The sequence below is a fragment of the Lactuca saligna genome, chromosome 3 (assembly GCF_052625555.1).
Source record: "Lactuca saligna cultivar CGN05327 chromosome 3, ASM5262555v1, whole genome shotgun sequence".
In the NCBI taxonomy this organism is placed as follows: domain Eukaryota; kingdom Viridiplantae; phylum Streptophyta; class Magnoliopsida; order Asterales; family Asteraceae; genus Lactuca; species Lactuca saligna.
In genome coordinates, this window is record NC_136419.1 from 121,518,568 (window position 1) to 121,530,673 (window position 12,106).

Here is a 12,106-nt window from a genome sequence, read left to right on the forward strand (position 1 = left end):
TACGCACGGAAACCTTGAGACATATTCTACAACTTTATGTAGAGATATCGGGATTATCTCACACTTTAATTTTGACGCTCATTTTTATTCTTTATTAATTATACATTTATAATTAAATAATAAACACATAAACACACATAATTCACATAATACTCAAATATTTCATATTTATTACTTCAAAAAGAGTTACAATAGTTGACTTAGACTATTATATTGACAAAAATGCTTAGCCCTGAAAACCCGGGCGTTACAATTCTCACCCCCTTAGGATGATTCCGTCCCGGAATCATGCATCAGCAAACAGATGTGGATAGCGACTCATCATGTCATCCTCTGTTTCCCAAGTGAGATTCGGCCCATTCGAATGTTTCCATCGGACTAGCACCAAGTCGACCATCTTGCGTCGTAACTTCTTAGTCTTACGGTCAATAATTGCGTCAGGCTCTTCAATCAGCCTTTTATTCTCATCCATCCTTAATTCCGAGATTGGAATTATGTCGGGAACATCTCCCATGAATTTCCTCAAATAACACACATGGAAGGTGTTATGAATACCATTGAGTTCTTCGGGCAATTCCAGCTTGTAAGCTTGGTTCCCAATCCTCTGAAGAACTTTGAATGGTCCAATAAACCTTGGGCTCAACTTTCCTCGTTTCCCAAATCGTATAAGTCCCTTCCACGGTGAGACTTTAAGTAAAACGGAATCCCCAACTTCGAAGGTTATCGGTCGTCTTTTCTTGTCGGCATAGCTCTTCTGACGATCCTGAGCTGCTAACATTCTTTCCCTAATCACCTTCAATTTCTTAGCAGTCTCATGGACTATCTCGGGGCCCATAAACTGCTTCTCTCCGGCTTCAAGCCAACAAGACGGCGTACGACACTTCTGCCCATACAAGGCTTGATAAGGAGCCATCTTGATGCTTGAGTGAAAACTATTGTTGTAGGAAAATTCTACCAGAGGTAAGTGCTCGTCCCAATTCCCTTGGAATTCGAGGGTACATGCTCTCAGCATATCTTCCAACGTCTGAATCGTTCTTTCACTCTGACCATCAGTTTGCGGATGGTAAGCAGTACTCAAACACAACTTTGTACCCAACTCCTCTTGTAGACTCCTCCAAAACCTCGATGTGAAACGACTATCACGATCTGACACAATAGTAAGAGGGACACCGTGAAGTCTTACAATTTCCTTCACGTAAGCATTTGCGAGCTTATCCATAGACCACTTCTCGTTGGCTGCTATGAAGTGTGCACTCTTGGTGAAACGATCCACGACTACCCAAATCATGTCGTGACCATTCTTCGTTCTGGGCAGTTTAGTCACAAAATCCATGGTGATGTCTTCCCATTTACCCATGGGTACAGGTAAGGGTTCTAAACTCCCATACGGTTTTTGATGTTGTGCCTTAACCCTCGCACATGTTACGCACTCAGCCACATACTTCGCAACATCGAGCTTCATCGTCGGCCACCAGTAGTAGGGTTTTAGGTCCCTATACATTTTAGTGCTACCGGGATGAATCGAGTACATGGTCTTGTGTGCTTCTTCCATTAGAAGATCTCTTATTCCTCCCGTCTTAGGTACCCAAATTCGATCTTGGAATACCTTCAGTCCTCAACTGTTCGTACCGAACACTAACGTTTTTCCCAAACGTTCTTCCTTTCGGTCATTCTTTTCTAAGGCTTCTTCTTGAGCTTTCCTGATACTTTCCACAATCGTCGAGACGACTTCAATTCTTAATGCTCTCGGCCTTCTTCTTTCAAGATTGACTTTCCCACTGAGAGCATCAGCAACAATATTTGCTTTACCTGGGTGGTAAAGTATCTCACAGTCGTAGTCCTTGAGAAGTTCTAGCCAGCGTCGTTGCCTCATGTTCAACTCCTTCTGATTAAAGAGATACTGGAGACTCTTATGATCAGTGAAGAGCTTGCACTTCGTGCCGTAGAGGTAATGCCTCCATATCTTTAAGGCGAATACTACCGCTGCCAACTCCAGATCATGAGTGGGGTAGTTCTTTTCGTGCTCTTTCAATTGTCGAGATGCGTATGCTATCACCTTTTCTCTTTGGGTCAGAACACAACCTAACCTGACTCCAGATGCATCACTATAAACTGCGAAATCTTCGACTCCATCGGGTAGAGAAAGTATCGGCGCTTCACATAACTTCTTCTTTAGCTTCTCGAACGCCTCATCGTGTTTCTCACTCCATGTATACGTAGCTCCTTTATGGGTCAAAGCTGTTAATGGAGCAGCTATCGAAGAAAAGCCTTGGATAAATCGTCGGTAATATCCGGCTAATCCTAGAAAGCTTCGAATCTCCGTGGGATTCTTCGGACGTTCCCACTTCATTACAGCCTCGATCTTGGCGGGATCAACCATTATTCCCTCTTGGTTAACAACATGACCCAAGAATTGGACTTCCCGTATCCAAAAGTCGCATTTGGAGAACTTTGCAAAAAGCTTCTCCTTCTTTAACACCTCCAACACTTCTCGTAGATGCTTGTCGTGCTCCTCCTGGCTTTTCGAGTATATGAGAATGTCGTCGATGAACACTATCACAGATTTATCGAGGAATGGTTTACAAACCCTATTCATCAAATCCATGAATGCTGCGGGAGCATTGGTTAGGCCGAACGACATAACCAAGAACTCGTAGTGTCCATATCTTGTTCTGAATGCAGTCTTCTCAATATCCTGCTCTCTCACCTTCAGCTGATGATATCCTGACCTAAGATCGATCTTTGAGAAGTAGCTCGAACCTTGCAGCTGATCGAATAGATCATCAATCCTCGGTAATGGATACTTGTTCTTCACCGTTTCCTTATTCAACTCTCGGTAGTCTATGCACATCCTCATGCTTCCGTCCTTCTTCTTCACGAATAACACCGGAGCTCCCCAGGGTGATGAACTAGGTCGAATGAAACCGCTATCCAACAGCTCCTGAAGTTGCGTCATGAGCTCCTTCATCTCCGTCGGTGCTAATCGGTAAGGTGCCTTTGCTATCGGTGTTGTTCCTGGTAATAAGTCTATACGAAATTCTACTTGCCTATCAGGTGGTAATCCAGGAAGATCTTCGGGAAAGACTTCCGGATAATCGCACACAACCGGTATATTCTGCACCTCTTTCTTTTCTTTCTTAGCATCGATTACGAATGCCAAGTACGATGCACATCCCTTGGACAAACATTTCCTAGCTTTCATCAAGGATATGATTCCAGAACTCACTCTGCGTTTGTCCCCGTACACCATAAATGATTCCTTTCCGGGTGGGTTTATCCTAACTATCTTCTTTCGGCATAATATCTCGGCATCGTTGGCGCTAAGCCAATCCATACCCAAAACGATGTCGAAACCGTTCAACTCTATGGGTAATAGTTCCTCCTGGAATTCGTTTCCGTTTAGGTCAATGACGATGTTCCTAATACGATTACCAACAGGTACGAATTTGCCACTGGCAACTTCTACAATTAGGGCGTTATCAAGTTTTTCTACAGGTAATGCTAATTTCGCACTAAATTTATGCGACACAAAGGAGTAGTTGGCTCCGGAATCAAACAGTATATTTGCAGGTAAACCATTTACAAGAAAGGTACCTGAAGCGACGTCTGCTGCCTCCTTTGCAGCCTCGAGCGTCATCTGGAAGGCTCTCGCCTTCGGCTTTGGTGGTATGTTGGGTCTTCCTGCCTCCTTCTTCTTCGGGCAGTCCTTCAAAATGTGCCCTTCTTCATTACACCCATAACAGGCCTTCTGGTTAAGGGTGCATTCGTTGGCATAGTGCCCAGGCTTTCCGCATTTGTAACAAGTGACCCCTCCATCACACTTCCCAGAGTGCTTCTTCTTGCACTTGTCACACCACTTTGCTTCTGATCCTCCTCCTCTCGAACTAGACTTCGAGAATCTACCTTTCTTACCGGACCTCGAGGATCCGTCAAATTTCCGTTTCTCTCCCACTTTCGCTCTCTCCAGACCCTTTTCTCGTATCTGGGTCTCCACATTCTTAGCAGCCCAGATGGCAGCTTTTAGAGTGGTAGTTTGCTTGACCATTGGACCGAAGTCCGCTGGTAATCCGAGGGCAAATTTGTTAACCTTGGAGAGTTCAGTTGGGACGAGGTGAGGAACAAGCTTCATTTTCTCAGTAAAGCTTGCAGCGTATTCAGTAACGCTCATTCTTCCCTTCTTCAGATTCTGGAATTCGTTGCTGATCTCCAGAAGATCCTGCTCAGAACAGTATTGCATCTTCAACTGTACCAGAAAATCCTCCCACGACATTTTGCTTGCTTCACCTTTGGGCATTGAATCAGCTAATAGCTTCCACCAGCTTAGTACTCCAGATTTCAATAGAGGAACTGCAAGAGCAGTCTTCTGCCTATTGCTACACTCGCAACTCTCAAACATTGTCTCCATCTCAGAGATCCAGTTCATGACTTCCACCGGCGTCGGGCTTCCGGATAGACTCGGTGGCTTGGATGCCATGAAATCCTTGTATTTGCATCCACGTCCATCATTTCCTCCATCCTGGTGGTTTTGCCTAACTATCGGTGGGTTGGCTTGACCAATAGTCCCACTGTAGTTTCCTTCTTCAGTCTGCCCTTCGTTCAACTCGGGCTGTTCGAGCTGAATAGTCGCTTCCTCTCGATTTTGCTGGAGCAAACGCCTGGTTTCCTCCATTTGACGATCCAACATTGCCTGGATCATCGCTTGCACTCCGGCCATCGTTATTGGTCCGGCGGCGGCTTCCACAACTGGTATTTGCTCGATCACGGGGGGTTGGTGTCCGTTCCCATTTGCGTTTACGTTTCCACTACGGGTCCTTACCATCTTGATCTATATACCGAATAAGGTGGATTTATATCTTTATTTAGGAGAGACGTTTTAAATCATCCTTATCACTCCGAAACGTTTACATGCTAGTTCTAATATCGTAGTCGTACGTTTAGAATCCTAAACACATAAGGTTCCAGATCCGGTCGGCAACAGACCATAGATCCCGAACAAAATAACAGCATATCATGCATAAAACATTTAGCACATAAAAGCATTTTAGGCACAATTCCTAAAATAAGCTAGTGCTCACACCTCACAATCATCGCTTAGCATTCTAAGTTTAAGTCTAGAAATCCTACAAATTCCTAGTTCGCTTAAACTAATGCTCTGATACCAACTGTGACATCCCCAAAATCACGGCCAGAAAAGACCGGTTTTGTTTATACTTTATTTCAAAATCAGAGTTATCTTTTAATAAATGGTTTGCGGAATTTGTCCCAAAACAATAATATGATAAAGATTTATCAAAAGCATTTCCATAGAAATGTATTCATTAAAAGACTCGGGATGTCATGTTCGTACAGATCAAAAGTATAAACAGTACAATATAAGCCTTACTACATTATTTCATATCTACAGGCCTATATCCGTAATCCCTCGTCCAAAACATCACACCTATGCTCATGCGCCACTACCTGTAATACATAAAACTGAGTGGGTCAGGCTTGGGAGCCTGGTGAGCACATAGGGTTTTCAACCCACAATAAATAAGTTTATTAATTTCATCAATCAACAATAACCCGATTACCCGTTCCCGTTATCCTCACTTTACGTCCCTAAACACCTATCATAAGGGACCTAGCCTAAGGATTATCATCGGGACGGACACTACTGCTAAGGGGATTCCTCAGCAATAAATGTCCTAATAGGCAACCATGTGGGGGATGGAGTACACCGGTGAACACATCGTTCACAACACCTACAGGTTGCGAGCCTGCTAGTGTTCCATTGGACTGTCTAGAAGAGTCCGTGGTCGTCATCTATACTCCGCTAGATGACTGGATCAACAACAACAACATCGAGGCCTCTCATCATTTTATCACACATCACCTATTACATCTACCCATGTTTTACCCCAACATTTTCGTAGATATAAAATACATATACAGTTTAAATCATTGAAAACATGTATAACAACGTTCATCTAGCATAGATAGCAAGTATTCAGATAATATGCACACATAGCACGTAATTTATATAAAATACTTCATATCTATGTGTAAGTTGAAGGTAACTATGCACTCACCGGAAAAGGTGGTGATTCCGAACTCAGACAGCGCTTCGCTTCTTAAAAAGAATTTTTCTTCGACGAAACCTAGTATTATTACCACTAGAGTTTAGTTTATTATTCGTCGAGACTAATTAATAGTCTAGCTATTATTATTATTATATAAGCGTCAAAAAAAAATACTTATATAACCCATAATAATAGCCCAAGTATTTATTATAAGTTCCTAATAATGTTACTATAATTAAATAAAAGTTATATTAAAAATAGCGTAGGCGTAGCTCACTTACAGCGGGTTTTATAGAAAACCGGGCTTTGCTTGGAGCAGCGTTCCCGAGCCGAAAAGCTCTTCTTCTCGGAGCCTTCGAGCACTCCGGGGCTTCCGCCTCGTGCTAGGGAGGTTCCCTAGGCTTTTCGGGGGATTTCGGGGCTAGAGAGAGGTTCTAGAGAGAGAGAGAGAGAGTAAAGAGAAGAAAGAATGGGAAAGGTGTGAAGAAAATGAGGGTGGGAGAGGTGGTATTTATAGGGTGAAATGTGGCTGAACTTGGTGCCACATGTCACCATCTGGTGGCAAGCCTTGGGGAGAAAGCAATGGCCAAGATTGTGCCACATCACCCATTTTCGCACAACACACTTCCGACTTCTAAAATCCGTAACTTTCACATACGACCTCCGTTTTTGACGTTCTTTATATCCACGCGTAGGTAATAATAAGATCTACAACTTTCATTTTGACACCGTCAGCTAATTCTCGACCGATCTTAAATTTAACAGTACAAGGAGATTATACTGTTAAACGTCTGCGTAAAATTAATAACTTCTGCATACGGACTCTGTTTTTGTCTGTCTTTTTACCGTTGATTTCCTATTAATGAGATCTTCAACTCTCATTTACGTTGCGTAAGCCAAAAACCGCTCGAACTAAAATTCGAGTTTCAGGCCGTGCACTGCTAAGCCGAATCTTAGAAAAATCATAACTTCTTCATACGAAGTCAGATTTGGGCGTTCTTTTTATCGATGTTCTTAGTTTAATATATTCTACGACTTTTGTTTATATTGCTAAGGCTAAAAAGTCTTCTATCGTAAATTCACTATTTACGTCTCCCGGTGTCGTGCCGGTTTTGTCGTAAAACTTCGGCGGGCCATAACTTCTTCGTTATAGCTCGGATTTCGGCATTCTTTATACGCACGGAAACCTTGAGACATATTCTACAACTTTATGTAGAGATATCGGGATTATCTCACACTTTAATTTTGACGCTCATTTTTATTCTTTATTAATTATACATTTATAATTAAATAATAAACACATAAACACACATAATTCACATAATACTCAAATATTTCATATTTATTACTTCAAAAAGAGTTACAATAGTTGACTTAGACTATTATATTGACAAAAATGCTTAGCCCTGAAAACCCGGGCGTTACATTCAGTCTATTGTATGGTTATGGAACACGCAATTAGGATAACAGAGATTTACTTATAGTAATAATGAACCGCTTTATACATCTTTTACATCTTTTACATCTTTTACATCTTTCACGTACTGTAACTAACATTCAGGAAAATACGGGACTCTCCTGCGGAAAACATGGAACCTAATCACTATTACATCTTTTACATCTTTAACATCGTTTACATTAGAAACCAACATGCATGAAAGCATGGGGCTTTCCTGGGTAACACTTACATAACTATAAAGAGTAACAAATTGGATAACAATACATCTTTTACAATTTGTAACATACAATAAGGAAAGTATGGGACTTTCCTGGTAACACATGATAAGTAAACAGAACAGTTTAACAAGTTAGATAACCAACTATACATTTTCACATGAATAAACATGTTTTCAGTGTACAAACTTACTATACTTTACATTTGTGAAACAATAACCAACTATTAAGAAAATATGGGATTTTCTTGGTGCATATAACATTTCAGAAACAGAAAGGAAACTCGAAACATTTTCACAAACAAAAACCGCTTATGAACTCACCAGCTTTATGCTAATTTTCAAACCGCTTGTGTTCTCAGGTCTGCGTTAGAACAGGTACTCGAAGATCCTTTTTGCTTGAAGACGGTGTACATGAAGATCCGTTTCTTTTGTTTATATATATATATATATATATATATATATATATATATATATATATTGTATCACAACTGTACAAACTTTACTTTTGAAACAACTGTAAAACTTTATTATGTAATGTATGGTTGCTTTACTTTACTTACTATGTGCATTGGATTTAATACTCAACGTGGTAGTCAACCCCGGAAATATTTTCCGCCTTCGGTTTTCGGGGTGTGACAAGGTCCCTTTTAATAGATGCTTTAGGGACGTAAAGTGAGGATAACAGGAACAAGTAATCTGGGTTCGTTTGGTTTGATGAAATTAATAAACTTATTTATTTTGGGGTTAAAACCCTATATGCTCACCAGGCTCCCAAGCCTAAACAACTCATTTTCTTGTGTTACAGGTAGTGGCAAGGGCATAGTTGGAGGATCTAAAGAGAGATTATGGATTTATAGGCCAGTAGAAATTATATAGAATGTTGTAAGGCCTATATTTTTTTTGAGGCCACTTTTGTTTTGCAGCCTATGATGTTTTTGGTTTATGCTTATGATTTGTATCGATGTTGACATCTTGAGTTTGTAATATAATGAAAATACATTTATGTAAGAAAAGCTTTGATAAATTTTTATCATATTTTGTTTTGGGAACAAATTCCGCAACACTTTTCTTTGAAAGATTACTCTGATTTTATTATAAAATCATAAACGAAATTGATCTTTGTTGTCCATGAAAATGGGGATGTCACAGTTGTTATCAGAGCATTAGTTTAAGCAAAATAAGAATTTGTAGTACTTCTAGACTTAAACTTAGAATGCTAAGTGATAATCGTGAGATGAATATCTACCATATTTTAAGACACGAGCACTAATTTAGTTTAGGAAAAATGCCTAAAATGCTATATGTTTTCTGTATATGCTCGGATCTATGGTTTGTTGCCAACCGGATCTGGAAACCTTATGTGTTCAGGATTCTAAACGTACGACTACGATATTAGAACTAGCATGTAACGTTTGAGAGTGATAAGGAGGATTTAACTGTCTATCATGAATAAAGATCTAAATTCTCCTAAATTGGTGTATAGATCACAATGGAAAGAACCCGAAGCAGAGCTGGAAACGTGAATTAATACAAGAATCAGTAGCCTTGTCCTTAAGTGATTAAGTAGGTGCCGATAGTAGAAGCTGCACCAAAGCCAATCACTATGCATATAGTACAAGCCATGATTTGGGCTATAATGGCCGAACAAAGGGAAGAGATGAGACAAATATTGCTGAATAATAGGGATGAACCTTCAATGCATGTTGAACAACCTAAACTAAATGATGGGCAATCAAAGGAAGGAAATTACACCCGCATTGTCAGTCAAGCGGAACCCCCAGTGGCAGAAAAGAATGACCCAGAGAGGGGAATCAACAGAGATGGATGTATGTATAAGAATCTATTAGGCGCCAAACCACCAAGTCTTTCCGGAAGCCCAAAGCCTATAGAGATTATGGATTGGATCTTCGAAATGGAGATGATATTTGAAAGTTGCAACTATAGAAACAAGCAGAAAACCGTCTTTGCGGTCAGACAACTGAAGACCAGAGCTTTAAGCTGGTGGAAGTTATTAGCAGATACGATACCACAAGGAGAAAATCTGAAGATATCTTGGGAAGCATTCATAGAGCAGCTGAAAATGTAGTATTGCTCCGAAATAGATCTGATAAATCTAAACAATAAGTTCTAGAACTTGAAGAAAGGGAAAATGAGCATTGATGACTATGATAATATGTTTGCTGAGAAGATGAAGTTATTTCCTTACCTAGTGCCGACTGAACTCGCCAAGATAGAGAAAATTGCTAACGGATTGCCATCAAACTTTGGCCCAACAGTCAAAATGGCAAGCACGTTGAAGGTAGCCGTTAGAGAAGCCATGAATGTTGAGACCCATTTAAAGGAAAGGGGTCTAGAGAGAACTGAGGTTGTTGAGAAAAGAAAGTTCAATGGATCTTCGAGATCCAATAAGAAAAATATATTCTCGAAGTCTGGTTCGAGAGGAGGAAGAGGCAAAACGAAGTGGTGTGACAAGTGCAAAAAGAAACATGTTGGGAAATGTGGCGAGGAGGTCACTTGTTTTAAGTGAAGAAAACCTGGGCACTATGCCAATAAGTGTACGTTCAACAAAAAAATTTGTTATGGGTGTAATGAGGAAGGACACATCTCGAGGGACTGCTCGAAGATAAAGGAGGCAGCAAGGCCCAATCTCCCACTAAAGTCGAAGGCGAGAGCTTTCCAGATGACCCTGGAAGCCGCGAACGATGCAATGGATGTTGCTTCCAGTACCTTTCTTGTAAATGGATGACTGCCAATATATTGTTTGATTTTGGAGCAAATTACTCCTTTATATCACATAAATTTGGTGGAAGACTGGCATTGCCTATAGAAAAACCTGATGATGCCCTATTTGTATAAGTTGCAAGTGGCAAATTCATACATGTTAGCGATTGCATTAAGAATATTGTTATCGACTTGAACAGAAACGAATTCCACGAGGAGCTGTTTCTCATTGAGTTGAATGATTTCGACATCGAACTGGGAATGGATTGGCTTAGCGCTAATGATGCTGATATATTATGCAAGAAACAGATAGTGAGGGTAAACCCGCCTAGAAAAGTGTCATTTATGATGTACGGGGAAAAACGCAGAGTAAATTCTAGAATAATTTCCCTGATAAAGGCTAGAAAATGTTTGTCTAAAGGATGCACATCATAATTGGCATTTTTAATCGATGCTAAGAGGTAGAAAAAGGAGATGCAAAGTATACCAGTGGTGTGCGACTATCTGGAAGTCTTTCCCGCAGATCTTCTTGGATTACCCCCTGATAGACAAGTAGAGTTTCGAATAGACTTGGTACCAGGAACAATGCCAATAGCAAAAGCATCATACCGATTAGCACCGACGGAGGTGAAGGAGCTGATGACCCAACTTCATTAATTGTTGGAAAACGGTTTCATTAGACTTAGTTCATCACCCTGGGGAGCTCCAGTGTTATTCATAAAGAAGAAAGATTGAAGCATGAGGATGTGCATACACTACAGAGAGCTGAATAAGGCAACAATAAAGAACAAGTACCCATTACTAAGGATTGATGCCCTATTCGATCAGCTGCAAGGTTCGAGCTATTTCTTAAAGATCAATCTTAGGTTAGGATATCATCAACTGAAGGTGAGGGAGCAAGATATTGAGAAAACCGCATTTAGAATGAGGTATATAGACTATGAGTTCTTGGTTATGTCATTTGGACTAACCAATGCTCCAGCAACATTCATGTATTTGATGAACAGGGTTTGTAAACCATTCATCGATAAATATGTGATAGTGTTCATAGATGACATTCTGGTTTACTCAAAGAGCTAGCAGGAGCATGGCAAGAACCTGCGAGAAGTGTTAGAAGTTCTGAAGAAGCAGAAGTTGCACGCAAAGTTCTCCAAATGTGATTTTTGGATTCGGAAAATCCAATTTTTGGGTCATGTGGTTAACTGTGACATCCCCAAATTTCTCGGTCAGAAAATACCGAATTAGTTTATGCTTTTAAAATAAAATTAGAGTAATCTTCCAAAAGATGTTGCGAAATTTGTCCCCAAAACAAAATATGATAAAAGTTTATCAAAGCATTTCTTAAAGAAATGTATTTTTATTATATAAAAAAACCTTGGGATGTCATGTTCCGATACAGACCAAAAGCATAAACAGTACATTATAAGCCTTACAACAGTTATTTACATCTACTAGCCTATAATCCAAAAATCTCTCATCATCATCCAACTATGCTCTGGGTCCACTACCTATAATATAAAAAGCTGAGTTGGTCAGGCTTGGGAGCTAGGTGAGCATATAGGGTTTTCAACCAACAATAAATAAATTTAATATGTTTAATCATCAAACAATCAACCCAATTTCCCATCCCCATTATCTTCTTTATTC

At 40.2% G+C, this 12,106-nt stretch overlaps 1 protein-coding gene across 1 annotated transcript; it reads left to right on the forward strand.

Moving 5' to 3' along the window:
* The first annotated feature begins 9,374 nt into the window (after positions 1–9,374).
* Positions 9,375–11,116, forward strand: LOC145035927 (uncharacterized). Its single transcript, XM_078984427.1, has 3 exons — positions 9,375–9,564; positions 10,596–10,828; positions 10,925–11,116. Exons 1-3 carry the CDS (start codon positions 9,375–9,377, stop codon positions 11,114–11,116), a joined length of 615 nt encoding a protein of 204 aa, XP_078840553.1.
* Positions 11,117–12,106: the final 990 nt, after the last annotated feature.

Bases quoted from the DNA above. Each gene is read 5' to 3' on its own strand.
- LOC145035927 (XM_078984427.1), top strand. From the start codon at position 9,375: ATGGCCGAACAAAGGGAAGAGATGAGACAAATATTGCTGAATAATAGG. The intron at 9,565-10,595 runs GTATGTATAAGA...TATTTGTATAAG, and splicing joins GGGAATCAACAGAGATGGAT to TTGCAAGTGGCAAATTCATA. The intron at 10,829-10,924 runs GTAAATTCTAGA...GCTAAGAGGTAG, and splicing joins TGTACGGGGAAAAACGCAGA to AAAAAGGAGATGCAAAGTAT.